At 35.8% G+C, this 14,515-nt stretch overlaps 1 protein-coding gene and 1 non-coding gene across 2 annotated transcripts; one reads left to right on the forward strand and one right to left on the reverse strand.

The window, feature by feature from the left end:
- Positions 1-1,334: 1,334 nt before the first annotated feature.
- LOC105050966 (multiple organellar RNA editing factor 8, chloroplastic/mitochondrial) lies at positions 1,335-6,803 on the reverse strand. The gene is made up of 4 exons (XM_010931197.2): positions 6,326-6,803; positions 5,489-5,586; positions 5,337-5,402; positions 1,335-2,416 (listed from the first exon to the last, which is right to left on the reverse strand). The coding sequence occupies exons 1-4, from the start codon at positions 6,715-6,717 to the stop codon at positions 1,560-1,562; spliced, it is 1,413 nt and encodes a 470-aa protein (XP_010929499.1). The 5' UTR covers positions 6,718-6,803; the 3' UTR covers positions 1,335-1,559.
- Positions 6,804-10,072: 3,269 nt separating this feature from the next.
- On the forward strand, positions 10,073-10,154 carry TRNAS-AGA (transfer RNA serine (anticodon AGA)). The gene has a single exon. It is a non-coding gene; the product is annotated as a tRNA-Ser (tRNA).
- Positions 10,155-14,515: the final 4,361 nt, after the last annotated feature.

A 14,515-nucleotide genomic window follows, 5' to 3' on the forward strand; every position in this document is an offset into this window, starting at 1 on the left:
TTCCATCATCTCTCTCCGTGACTCTCTGTAACTCAACATGAAAATCACCGTCAGCCTCCCAAATCGATCTACTGTTCTTCCCAATCATCTATTATCCAGCAGTCTGGATCTATAATTTAGGTGGAATCACTAGAAGATCCCGTCTCCCTCTTAAACTGTTTTCTGTGGTCCAGCAAGTAGGTCCTGTCATCCTATAAGTAGATTTCAAGCACGTGATTCTGATGTAAATTTTTTTTAATATATTAGTCATTAATTGGATCAAATAGTATACCCCCTATCTCGGTGACCAACGTTATTAATATGAATTTGTAAGAATCAGACGGCAGATAGGATCAACAAGTTACCTCTGCCACCGGCATACAAATTTGACTACTATATTTTATCATTTTATTTTTATTATATAATATTTTAAATATTATCCTTATTCTTTGTTTTAAGCTCGTTTATTGTTTCACATTTTAAATATTATCATCATACAGCAAGTAGAACCAGCAATTTGCCTCTGCTACCGGCATGCGAATATGACTATTTTTTTATTAATATTATCTTTATTCTTTATTTTAGACTCATTTATTGTTTGATATTTTAAATATTATCTTCAAACAATAATATCTGTTATTTTAAATATAAAATATAAAAATTTATTAGATGATAGATATATGATAGATGGATAGGACAATATGCGAAATACTAAATGTGTGACACTTATTATATTGAAAAAGTACTGACTTCTGTCTTAATATACTATGTATTGTATAGATTTACTTCTGTTTTCTTTTACAGGGCACGGTTCAAGTCCCCTGCACCCGTCATCCAATGTACACCATAACTTTTTGTGGTAGTGCAGTTTAAGCTCGCTATCCTGCCAATCTGTCACTATAGCATTTGTTAAATTGCTATTCCTCCGAAAAAGAGAGCATTTGTCAGGTTGCCTCTGCCCCACATCATGTCCCGCGAGGAGCTCGGCAGGGGCAAAGTTGCATAGAGGAACCCAACATGACATGATCGGCCCAACATGACATGGTCACACCACCCTGCAAGCGTTCATTGTCACTATCCCATCCTTCAAGTGCATAATTATTTTAATAATCCCGTCGAGACCAATTTAAAAAATATGGAAGAAAATACTCCGTACAGCAGTCAACAAACTAGCTAGGGATACCTAACCATGATGGCATTCTCAAATTGACACATTTCAACTTCATGGACCCTCCGATCCATTCAAACTCTTCAAATCAAAGCGCATACGGTTAGATACGATACGTAGAGTTGTTTGGCCAGAATTTAGCATCACAGGACATCTTACTCAAAACAGTGAAAATAACGTTACAGACTTCAGATCAAAATTCAAAAACCTTTTTAACACATCAGGGATTCATGTTCTTACAAGCTCAAAGAGAATCCAGAGGACATAACCAGCAGCACATAACAAGTCTACATATTGCCTGTATAGATATAAAAGTTCCAATCTTCTAAACATCAATAGCACATGCATCATGGCTCCAACAGGGTTGCATGACCTTATATTCAATTCTGCAAAGTATCTCTAGCAACTGTTCCTATTGGTAATCCCTTCCAGGCATGTCTCTCCTTTGATAAGCAGAAGCGCCTTCTTGATAAGCAGGTCCGCCCTGCTGATAGTTAGGGCTGCCTCCCTGATAAGTAGGTCCAGCCTGCTGGTACCCAGAGCCACCCCCTTGATATGTTTGACCACCTCCCTGATGGCCAGGGCCCCCTCCCTGATAACCAGGGCTGCCACCTTGATAACCTGGGGCACCTCCCTGATAACTGGGGGATCCTGGCCTCCCACCCCCAAGGCTACTCCCTTGATACCCATGGACGCCTCCTTGATAACCTGGGCCACCTCCCTGATGACCAGGGGATCCTGGCATCCCACCCCCAGGGCTACCCCCTTGATACCCATGGACGCCTCCTTGATAACCAGGGCCACTAGGCATTCCACCACCAGGACTGCCTCCTTGATAGCCCTGGCTTCCTGGATAACCAGGTCCACTGTTTGGCACATAGCTGCTCTGAGGGTTAGGAGGCATTTGGCTCTGGTAGTTCTGAGGCATACCACCCACATTAGGAGGCATGGCATTGTAGTCACGGTTCGGTGGTGGAGGCATCTCTCTAGGAGGTATGTCTCGGGGTGGCATGGCATTTTGTGGTGGAGGAGGTGGCATAGGGTTCTGACCATCCTGGCTTTGGAAGTTCTGATTTGGCATCGGAGGCGCATCTCTGTTTTGGAAGTTCTGCATATTCTCCCTTCTCCTTTCAAAGTTCCTTGACCTATCAAAATTACGAGGTCTGTCATTGCGCCTAGATCTCTCATTTGCACGAGCATTATTCCGGACCCATTCTTCATGGTACTTTGGGTCGTAAGGAACAGCTTTACCGTCTATGAATGGTTCCCCTGCCAAATTAAGGTTGAAAGAATTAACACGTTAGACTCAAACAAAAGCTCTTAAATAAACTTTTCTCGTGTGCTGCTCATATGCAGTAAAAAAAAATGACAAAAAAAATGATATGAATCAAACAACATAGCAATCAGGCCAAGTTACCTGGACTTGGTAATACATTTGACTGCTATGCATCTAGTAACAATTTTAGAAAAGTTTAAATAGCTTAACCGGAAACCATGAAAAATCACAGATGCTAGTTTCAATAAATTGGATTAGACACCTCTTTCTTCTCTTGGGTGCTTTGTCCATGTAATGCAATGAATTTAGATTTTTATTCAAATATTAACCGTCAATCTTCATCTTTACTCGCTCAAACACAATTATCTTTCTACTTTATCTCATGCGCTAACCATAAATAACACATGATCCTGCAAACTGCAACTGCTGATATTTGAGTAAAATCCCTTCATTTTTTTATCACCTCCTTTTCTTGCAGTAAGGAGAAAGCACTGAAACAAACGATTGACAAAATTGGGGAGAGTTATTAAGGATCCAAATTAGCATTTTCCTATGAGTCATCTGCCATCACTAAATACCATCTCTTTCCTAAACAAAGGAACTGCAATTAAGATTTCAAGAAGTGGATATCCCAAAACTATGTCAAGAAAACTAGAAACTTGGAGTATTCATATCAGTTGGTGGGTAAAGCATGTTATAATGATCATTTGTTCCTCCATACCACTCGATCAATTATGAACATTTGTGCTGATTCCAGAAGTAGACTTGTCCTCTTCGCCTTTTTTTTCAATGGAAACATGTCCTTTCACTTCAAAGCATATTTTCCTCCTTTCTAGATGGAAACTATTCCAGCCCCTAGTCAATGAATCCCCTAGCAGACAAAGACCAAGAATGATAGGAAACAATTGAATGAGCACTTAGAATCCAGAATGAAAACAAATACATGGAGGACACAAGCTAATTACAGAATTACACAATTCTCTATTGGATGCTTTTGCCACCCAAACTGTGCAGGTTATGCTTACCAAACCTTAGGACACAGCTAATTTTATCATTTAGATCAAATCAAGCCAAACTAATTTTTACACTAACATCAGTCTTTCACATGATCACACTGTAGCTTTTCTATCATGAGAAATGAGCTAGTTCTGAAAACGGTTGAGGAATTGCATTTATACTTCATAGAGTTCAACATCAAAACAAAAAAAATCATCATCGTTTAGTTTTCATTTAATGTAGGTCTGTCCCTATAATATGCTCGGAATCACATCTTCAAGGATCTCACAAGAGGATTTCCTCTTTAAAAAATTATGTCAAAATGTTTCCAAGATCTATGAGATAATCAATAAAAGATTCTCAACATCATCATGCAAATTTCTTCCTCGCTAGATCAGTATACACATATTCACTTAATTTCTCATTATGTATCTCATGTATAATTTTAAGAAAACTAGAAGCAAGATAAAGATGTGGAAGGTGTTCAAGGTAATGAAGCAATATAGTATTCCATCTCCCTTCCTATTTATGTGGATGGCATAAATGATGGAAACCTCTGTTTGAGATGCACTTGCATTCTGCATCATTGATCTAATAGACATTGTGGGCACAAAGGCATAGTTGTCAATCATATAAAGATAATTCAGTGCCAACATATGGGGGCAAGGTCATAAAACAAATATGAAAATAAATCAGAGAAAGAGGAACCGTGGCGTTGGGTAACTAAAACAACATTCATGGAGAGAAATAATTCAGACTGTTATTCAGCCCATTTGATGGAAATGACCTCATCTTACATATATAGTTGATGATAGCAAATCCTCGAGAAGTAACAGAGAACTCATACAAAAATAAAAGTGATGTCACGATCCAACCGTACATTCACAAATTTGAAACACCTTGAAATTTATAAGTTTATTATAATGTCTTTGAATTTTGATGTTTTCTACCCGAAACATAAAACCATAACTAAAATATGGCAAAAACAAAGCTTTCATGGGATGAATGCATCTAAAATTCTAAGCATGACCGTGATAGCATTTTAAGACATTTTATACACAAAACAACAAATCAAAATACAAATATCATTGTATCAAAATCAAGAAATGCATTTGAAGCAGCATCACCTACTTGAATTCACCATAGAACCATACACTGTCATGAAAGCAAACTAAGGAACACCACTATCTCCTATTTAAGTGGCATTTCTACAGTTGTTAAATAACATAGATGCTTGGCATGTAGGGAACCCTGGGATTTAGTTTACATTTCTTAAAGCCTCATTTTGCATTCTAGCAAGAAGATTTAGGGAAATGACTGATATCTTTGCAATCCACGGTGACTTCTACAATATCGATCTCTTTGCTTGGTTTACCCTGCAATGGTTATTCAGGTTGTTGCTTGTGCAATAATAAAATTGATATTATAAAATCTTTTTCCTTTAATTCTCCAACTAATTACAATTCTTTTCCTTTATATGTTCAAAATTAGACATGCCATCAATGCATATGCTTGCACTGTAAGGCATATTGTTCAGCATAATTCATCAAACTAAATGCCACCCAAAGCAATCATCTGAGCTGCCCATTCACAGGAGCAAAAAAACCAAGACAAGAATGCAGCAAGTATCATATTTCCATGTACATCAGCTGATCATTTAGACCTTATACTACAAACAATACGAGTAACCAGCCTGGATTTAGTATCTATTTAAATAAGACCACTAATTTAAGTTGAATCTTGGTTGGACAAGACATATGGAGAGGGATTGCGGCCATTTTCTTGTTCAATTATGGCATTCTTCATATAATATTTATCTTTCATAAACAAAAGATGCATCCATGTCAAATGGACCACAATAACCAGCGTCAAATAACATATTCTTTTGCAAAATAAATTGTTGTTTCATATGCTTACCTCCGTAATCTTTGTTCTTAACATCCAAGTAAGAATCAGGAAGAACCCAGCGCACCTTTGGAAGAGCTGTATTACATTTAAAAGCATCAATAGTAGGATTTTCAATACCCCTAAGAAAAACAGGGATAAGCAACTGAGTGCAGCAGACATACGCTTGATCTTGTATGATGTCTCTTCAGAAACCTTGCATCCAAAAGCAAAGTAGTGCTTTGTAGACACTGAATATATCGATTTCCTTGCTTCTTCCTCACTGCAGTATGACATCAATTAACAGACCAAGCAGAAGTCAAGAAGAGGCAATGACAAATAAAAGAAGACATGGAAGTTCACCATAGTAAATTATTTCGCCCATCATAAATTCATAAGACACACTTCCTCGAACACAATTAGAGCTGATGCATGTGGAAAAAAAAAGATGTGAGAAAAGAATAGCTAATAAGGACCTTGACAACATAAGAATTAAAAAAGAAATATCGGGTAATAGCAAGACTACTAATTGCAGAAATCAATAACTTTTGCAAATAACAGAGGAATTTCTGATCACAGACATCGGTGTTATATGGAATGAAGGTAGGAAGCCAAGCCAACTAATGTTCCGTTCTCCAGCTCCACAAATACTTGTTTCATTCTAATGTTATTTAACAAATGTTTGCAATAAAAAAAAATAATAATATGAGGATGTAAGAAAGAATTTTACGCTTTAAGAACTCCACCAGGGAAAATGAAAGAAATCAATCTTATTCTCGGAAACAAAATAACAAAGCACTAGAAGCATGTACTCCAAAAACATGCTAGAAGCATCATAACCATATCTTTGATTTGAAAACGCCAATCCACCAAATCCTCGGCACAAAATTCCTCAAAAGTCGATAGATAAAGAAGCATTTGAAAGCATTTCTTCCCTTTTCCACGCCAATCGAAGAACAATAGAAGTTACAAAATTAAGCATACAGAGGAGCGGGAGGGAGAGGGAGGCGGAGAACCCTAACCTTCCGAGGACCTGAGCGAGGGTCTTAATGTAGCTGTCGATGATCTCGTCGCGGGTAAGACTGGGATCGGGGGGCTCCATGACGATGAGCCAGTGCTCGAAGTCGCACCCGTCGAGAAGGATAGTCTCCTTGGGCGGCCGGTTGCTCCAGTTCGGCGAAGGATCGTTGAGCGACGACGTCGTAGGCCGGGTCGAGAAGCACCGGACCTCGCCGCCGCGGCCGCCGTCGACGGGGAGGCGGAAGGAGTCGGCAAGTGGGAGGAGAGAGCGGAGGCGGAGGAGAGGGGAAGAGGGACGGGCAAAGAAGAGAGCTCGGGAGGCGAAGAATCCAGAGGAGAGGAGAGGGGAGAGGGGGACCGAGGGGAGCTTCGAGATTAGGGCTCGGCCCGCCATTGGACAAACCCCGAGCCGAAGGAGAACCGGGGGGCGGAGAGAAGAGACGAAGCGGAGAAACCCTAGAGAGGCATCGGCTGCGGAGGGGTTTGAGGAGGTTTTATCCTACGTTTTGCCGGAAATGTCGTGGCCACGGTTTTCACTTGCACCCAAAAAAACACACACCAAGAGTAGATGGAAGGAATCATTTCTCCATGGTGCAGCTGTGAGGTCAGTTTCCTTTTGAAGTATGTTTTGTTGGTGTCTGAGACGCTGCATCAAGACTCTCGTCTCGTGCGAGTCGGCTACATATTTCATATATATGTGCTGAACGTGGGAAATCATTTACCGGCTTTCTAACATAATTTTAAGCTTCCCTCGACTCCTTGCTTATCCCCTGAAGGTTCACTCCGCTAGCCTAAAATTCTCGTCTTGCGACTGCCGATATTAGTATTATCTTTTGGCGTCCACATGAATTCCTTCATTGTTTATTCATTAGCGTAGCTGATTTGATTACTTTCCTTTGTTTTCTCGTATGCATGAGCTGGAGAGTTTAATGTTTGCTTTTCTACAAGAGCAAAACACCCCACAGAGATGAAAAAATAAATAAATATAAAAATATTTAAAAAAATGAAATATAATGATATATATTTTAAATTTTAAATCTGAATTATTGATTAAAAGATGATATTTTATGTCAAACATCTTAGGCATGGAAATAAGTTATGGTATATGTAACATTAAAATAATGGTTAAATTTTGATAAATTAGAAAGTGTATTGAATATAATTCAATATACAATTAAATACAATTATTAATATACATCATAATAATATTTGACTCTTAAATATGTACTGATAATTTATAAATATTTATAGTATAAATTTTATTATATAATTATATAGTTTATTGACTTTTAATTGAACTAATATTGCTCATTATATTTTATGTTTTAATAAGAACAAATTATGATGTAATACATATCCTTGTACTCCACTTAGCTCTCATTTTAATCCATCTTTAAAACCTATTTATGGTCTAACATTCCATAATTCCAAGCCAAGCTTGAAAAAATTCTTAGGGCAGCACCTCTCAAACCATGTAAAGTACACTTTCCACTCTCTATGCAGCCACGAAGAAGTCTGTAAGTTATTGAATGCAATCAAAGGAAGAAGAGTGTCTTGGATGAAATTTTTATATGACCATGCCAACATTGATAGAGCATATCAAATCATATATAAATAAATAATTTAAAAATAAATTGAAAATGCGAAACCTAGGAAAATCCTGGATCGAAAAAATTAATCCAACATCCACCAATCTCCATGTACACCCATCATACTTAATAATTACCAATAAATGGCGAATAAGACGAAGCACGTATACTCTATAGTCCAGGGCAAGCTTTCGAATCCAGAATCATCTCCATGCTGCCACTTCCAAAGTTCAAGGGATTGATCTAATGCTCACAATTCCATTGGACTATCATCATATGGTCCGATGATCATCGTTAGACTCATCAACCATGAACCAAATCGATATCATCCTCTTTCAGCCTTCACCACGGACCACTTCGAACACCTAATTATAGAGTCAATATTAGATGTATTCGTAGATTATTATACTTGTCCAATTGAAAGAATAAAACTACACTCTATAGTGAATATAAAACTTAAATCCATTGAACATCCCAACTTCATGTTAGAAAGGAGTATATTCAATTGATCACAATAAAGAAGTTTTCTGATTTTGTGTACATTTAGTTGTTTATATATTAATACTAAATCATATCGTGCATTGCAGGAATTCAATCTGTCTTACAAAACAACTAAATTGATTTAGAATGACTGCACTTATGAATCAAGATGCTTGTAACCATAATATGTCATGATGTCTACTATATATATGCCGAGCATTAATTTTACTAGCATATTATTTGGTTACATACTAGGCACCTAATAATTTTCTTAGCAATATCTATGCTCGGAAACGAACATAATAAGTATGACATGAGGAAACATGACAATAGAACAACTAGCATTTACCCGACACTTTATGTGGGTGTTGGACTGATGGATTAGCTTTGTGGATGTTGTCCGGAGAACCCCGGAATTAAGCAGTCTGGGTAATTAGATCATTTATTTGACAACAGTAGCTATTGATATAATCCTAATCGTAATTTTGTTCTTTAAACAATAGCTAATGATGCCTTGCATTTCAATTCAAGAAATGGAAATATTTATGCCAACATATTACGGTGACATTATGATCTATATTAAACCCATATGTTGCCAACCTCAGTTTGTTTTCTTTTATTTTAGAAATTCTTCATATGGCATGGGAGAATTTGTATATGATTTTATTAAATTGATCCAATATACCCAACCCAACTTGACTCATATTGACCCAACTCAATTTTGAATTGGAGCTCAAAAAACTAAGGTCAAGCTAGTTTTGGTTTGAGAAACTCAAGTTAGGAGTCCGATAAGATTGAATTATTGGGGTCTCAAGTTAGGTTCGCGTTGGTTTTTAACCTAACTTTGCCCATCAGATTTTCTCTCTTATATTAGGTATTTTGTGTGCAGAAGAAATGGTGACGGGCTTGATGAGGTGGTATCTGTTATCGATCAAGTTTTTATTGGCTGCTAAAAAATTCAAGTTGGAGATATTTTGAAATTGTTAGATGTAATTATAGAATTAATTTATCAAAATCAATATTATCTTTAGCTTGTCCTCTTTGTGCTAGTAGGCTTTTCGTAGGATCCGTTTGGTAGGATAATGTTAAATTATATGATAATCTCCTCATTTATCTAAAAAAAATTATTATAAAAAAAATAATTTTTACTATATTTTATTGATGAAAAAATTACTCTAAAACATGATATTGAAAAAAAAGTTACTCTTCAATATAAAATATACTCTTTATAAATATACTCTTCAATATAAAATAATTTTTTAATATCAGGATAGCATTATTATTTCTAATTAATTTTTATATAATGACTATAATCATATAACCTTTATATAATGTCATCTGCATTTTAATTTTTTTACAAAATATTTTTATTGAATAAATTTACAAAGATATCAAAATAACTTTCATAATTATATATATAATTTAATTGAAAATATTTTTGTTAAATATAGATTATCACCATTTAAAAATTTATCAGATATCAACTTTTTATAGTATTTATTTTATTTTCTTTCTTCAAAAAATAAATATAAAATTTATAAATTATTTTACTATTTTTTTTTTATTTTTCGTTATAAACGTGACAATTTAATATGGGATTCATTTGGGTATGCTGGGTTGATCCCAATTAATTGAATTCTTGAAATAAAAAAAAACTTGATAAGATCCAGCCATTAACAAGTGGTCGTGCCGGAGTGGTTATCGGGCATGACTAGAAATCATGTGGGCTATGCCCGCGCAGGTTCGAATCCTGCCGACCACGTCAAAAGTTTATCTAATAACCCCTCATATTTTTGAACCAGAATCACCTACAAATTACTACTAGTTTGTCATCATGCCTGAAAAATTTTATTCACATAACTCTTTATATTTTTGAACAAGAATCTCTCGTGAATACCCAAATTATTATTCTTCCCCTCATCATTTCCTGTCAATTTTTATTTTCTTAACTCCCTCGTTGATAATACCCCATTCACTTCTCAAAGTATTATTCTTTTCTCCTACATCATCTCCTAACATTTTTATTTCATAACTCCTTATATTTTTTTATCAAGATTCTCTTGCACATGTTAGTTTTTATTTACTTTTTTTTTATCTGTCCATTTTTATTTTCACATATAGTACATTCACTTCTCAAATTATTATTCTTTTTCCTTTTTTTTGGTAGTATTCTTTTTCCTTTTTTATTTATATATTTTCATATGTTTTTATATTTTTGAACAAGAATCCTTGGTATACCTCACTTCTCAAATTACTATTCTTTTTTGCTCATCATATTGTGTCAATTTTTATTTTTGTATATAACTCATTCACTTCTCAAATTATTGTTATTTTTAAACTTATTATTTCCTAAAAACTTTTGTTATCATAACAACTTATATTTTTTTAACAAGAATCACCGGCACATGTCAATTTTTATTTATATTTTTCACCTTCAATTTTTATTTTCACAGGTTTTTATATTTTTGATCCAAGATGTTTTGCTCATATAACTCATCCATTTCACAAATTATTATTCTTCATTCGCTCATCATTTTCTCTCAATTTTTATTCTTTTTCGGAAAAAAAAAACCCTTCTCAAGTTTATCCAATTTGCATATGAACCCCCTTGTTTATAAAAATTTGTAATCAGATCACTCGAGTTACTTGAACATAGATTGCACCATATGATTATTCACGTAACAAGTACTTTAAGATTAAAATACCCTCATCTCATTTAATAAAGAAGGAAACAAAGAGGTGGAGTGCTGCTTGCCATTTGTTGGACAAAATACCCCTTCCAGCATTGCTCAACTCAATTTGTTGTTTTAGTGGATGATATAGTTTTCATCTATATGATAATATAATTCAAAATGAATAACTCTGTTATGCAACAAGTTTAAAGTATAATAACGATTCAAAGTTTGTTCACATGAATAATAGAATCGTCTCTTAATGACTGTCATTGGAAATTAATCTTGTAAAAATCGAGTGTACAAACACATTTAACCTATCACTAGTGGTGTATTAGTATTAGCATACGATTTAGACATAATCCCATCACATTTACCTTGTTTACTTGATGGATTGAGTAAGATTATTCCAAACATCATAGCCTTGACCTATAATTTAGCTAATATTTGGCAGATCAGCACCAATCGAGTTCGATCAAGATGGGCTGGACATGCACTAGCCTCATTGGGTTTTTGTCTGAATTTGCCACCTTCATGGTCAACTTCTTGGTTAGGCTTCGGATGATCGAAACTCAAGTCAGGTACAAGTTTTGTCTGGATACCTAGTTTATATGCACCATGGCTTATCATTGGTTCAAGTGATCATCTTTATTAGAATATCGATGAAGGCAAGTCAAGTCTACAATAGAACCATAAAGATATCATAATAGAAAGCTATCCGACACTTTCAACCTATGACAAAATTTAGATGGGCCTCCATTCTCTAGTTGATTATTCAAAGCTCGAAGCAGATGTGGCCCATGCATTATGTCCATCATAATGATAATGTATAACAATGCTACCATTTATAAAATCTAATTGTAGGAACCTTATCTAGGGTTTCAAGGTTAGATCTTGAAACTTTTTCAAGATCATACAGCGGAAGACTAAAATAAATCAAAATTTATTTTTTTAAATCAGAAAATCTCTAGATCTAAGATCCTATCACATGATTATTATATAGCATTAAATCAAAAATTAAAATATATAAATATAGCATGAACTACATGTTGATCATATCAACATGTTTCTATACTACATCTAATGTATGTATTAAACAATAGATCAGATCTATTACCTTGCAAGTTAGACGTTCTAACCTTGTTGATCTGGGCTTGAGGATGATGTTGCAAGCCGCACATGCGTCCGGCCTCTAGGAGTCGTCCACACGAGCCCACGAATCTCGATCAGAAGTCCTGCTTCAGGAAATCAGCACAGTATGCTAGTACTGTGCTGATCCTTCTTTGATGGTTGATCAGGTGCCTCATTCTTCTAGATTTGGACTTTTCTAAAGATGGAAAGTAGAAGGAGGAGTTTCAAATCTGAGACGCTCTCAGAAAACTCAAGATGGAGGGAGGAAAGATATGAAAACAAAAACCCTAGAAGAAGACCCTCTTCTTCTTCACATTTTTCTCTCTAGACACCCAAACTTGCATCTTTTATATCTCCACGACCCAAAGGTATTTCTCTCTGATTTTTGGATGGCACAAAGGTCTCTCAAATCTTTGACTTCTCCTAAAATTTCATGAAGAAACTCATCTTATATAGAGAGATATGATAGAGTCCTTGTCTAGGTCAAACACCTAGTCAAGGCTTATCCAAACATGGCAAGTTAAGGGACGCTCAACTCTTGAGCACCTCCTTCATATTTTCATGCATGGATCACCAGAAAAAGGTGCACAATGTATACCCTAAAATCCATGAAAATTCTAAAAAAAAATTTGGATAAATTCGGTGTAAAATTGAAAGAGTTTTGGATTTCTAAAACTCTATCTCATAGAATTCGAAATCCAAACTTATTCCTTTTAGATTTGATCCAAACCACCTTCCATGTAAGAAAGAAGAGAGGAGACCTTTTGTGAACATGGAAGAGATCTGGGAGAGGGCTTTTGTCACACAAAATAAGTGGAGATTGGCGTTGAATAAGAGAGAGGGCGTGGAGAAGGATTATGTGGCGCAAGGTGGAATCCTAGTCTTACTAGGATTCTGTCTTATGACTTGTTTTAATTTGGTTTTCCAAACCAAATTAAATCAAAATTAGATCAATCCAATTAAAATAGGTCTTAACCTAATTAAGAACCTAATTTAATCAGATTAAATTAGATTTAAATCTGATTTAATTTTCTAATCAAATTAGAAATTAGATTGATCCAAGTCCTAGTTGAACTAGGACTAGTTTTTTCTTGCACTTGGCTTATCCAATAAACCAATTGAACTTGATCCAATCAAGCCCAAACCAAATCTAATTAAATCATATTTAATTAGACTTAATCTCAGCCCATTGACTTAATCAAATTAAGCCAACCAGCAATCGAATTGCTAATAGATCCTCCTGCAACACTTGCACTGGGTTAAATGTCAATCGTATTGATCATTTAACCCTAGAACGATTCTTAATCGTTGATCAACCATCTGATCGGATCATGAACTCTAATGTGTGTGACCTCATAGGTCCGAACCTAAGCCGGTAGCATAGGAACAAATTCCTATACCAATCGAAGTGACCATTTAGTAATGGTATCCGACGACCGGATAGGTCGAATGTGTAGAACAACATCCTTAGAATCCATGCGGATATAGTTTTCATATAATTCATCCCCTTGACCAAAATGATCATAGGACACCTCAGAGTTCAACTGTCAACTCTGATCAGGTTGTCCACATTGTATTTCAAAATATCAAATCCATCTGATGGATTACCCTGGCCAAGATTTTGCTAAATTGAAATACAGCGACTCATTCTTCTCCAACTCTTGGAGTGGTCAATCCCATCTCGATCACACTCTGACTTCGCAAGTACTTGACTGTGCCCAGAAGCCTTCCGTCCCTGAATTAAAAATTCAGTTAGTCCAGTACCAAAGCACAGTGACTTGCTTGCAAGTCACTGAGGCGATCTCAAGTCTAAGGGACACTTATACCTATATCCCATCAGAGACATTTTCGACAGCAGAATACTCTGGAGTTGGTCACGTTCAATGATGATGTACCCTTACATCTCACCTGTATGCCATACCAGTGTCTCCACACTCCTTGATTAAGAGGACAACCAACCCATATGGCCTACAGCGACCTATGCTCGATAGAAGCTGTTGTCCTTATTAACAGCCTATCATTTGGTCGTGAACAGTTTTAAGGACTAATCGATAAATCCTCTCTTTATCGAATCTAAATAGTCCTAAGGACTTCATCATAACAACGGAGTTCATTAGAAGATGAAAGCTTATGATGAAAATACCAAATATATTTTATTTATTAACAAATCAATTACAATACTTGGTTGCTCAACCGTCAACAGCTTGACGATTGGCTTTTTGGGACACATTTCCCAACAACTCCCATTTGTCCTAAAGCCACTCGGCATAGTATCTAATACCCATCTTCGACTTGTGGTTGTCAAACTCCTTTATTGCCA

Source organism: Elaeis guineensis, chromosome 9 (assembly GCF_000442705.2).
Source record: "Elaeis guineensis isolate ETL-2024a chromosome 9, EG11, whole genome shotgun sequence".
Taxonomy (NCBI): domain Eukaryota; kingdom Viridiplantae; phylum Streptophyta; class Magnoliopsida; order Arecales; family Arecaceae; genus Elaeis; species Elaeis guineensis.

What these genes read in the sequence shown, in the direction of transcription:
- LOC105050966 (XM_010931197.2), bottom strand. Translation starts at nt 6,717, where the DNA reads ATGGCGGGCCGAGCCCTAATCTCGAAGCTCCCCTCGGTCCCCCTCTCC. An exon ending in CTCGCTCAGGTCCTCGGAAG is followed by an intron (nt 5,587 to 6,325) that starts GTTAGGGTTCTC and finishes GTCATACTGCAG; the next exon opens with TGAGGAAGAAGCAAGGAAAT. An exon ending in GACATCATACAAGATCAAGC is followed by an intron (nt 5,403 to 5,488) that starts GTATGTCTGCTG and finishes AATGTAATACAG; the next exon opens with CTCTTCCAAAGGTGCGCTGG.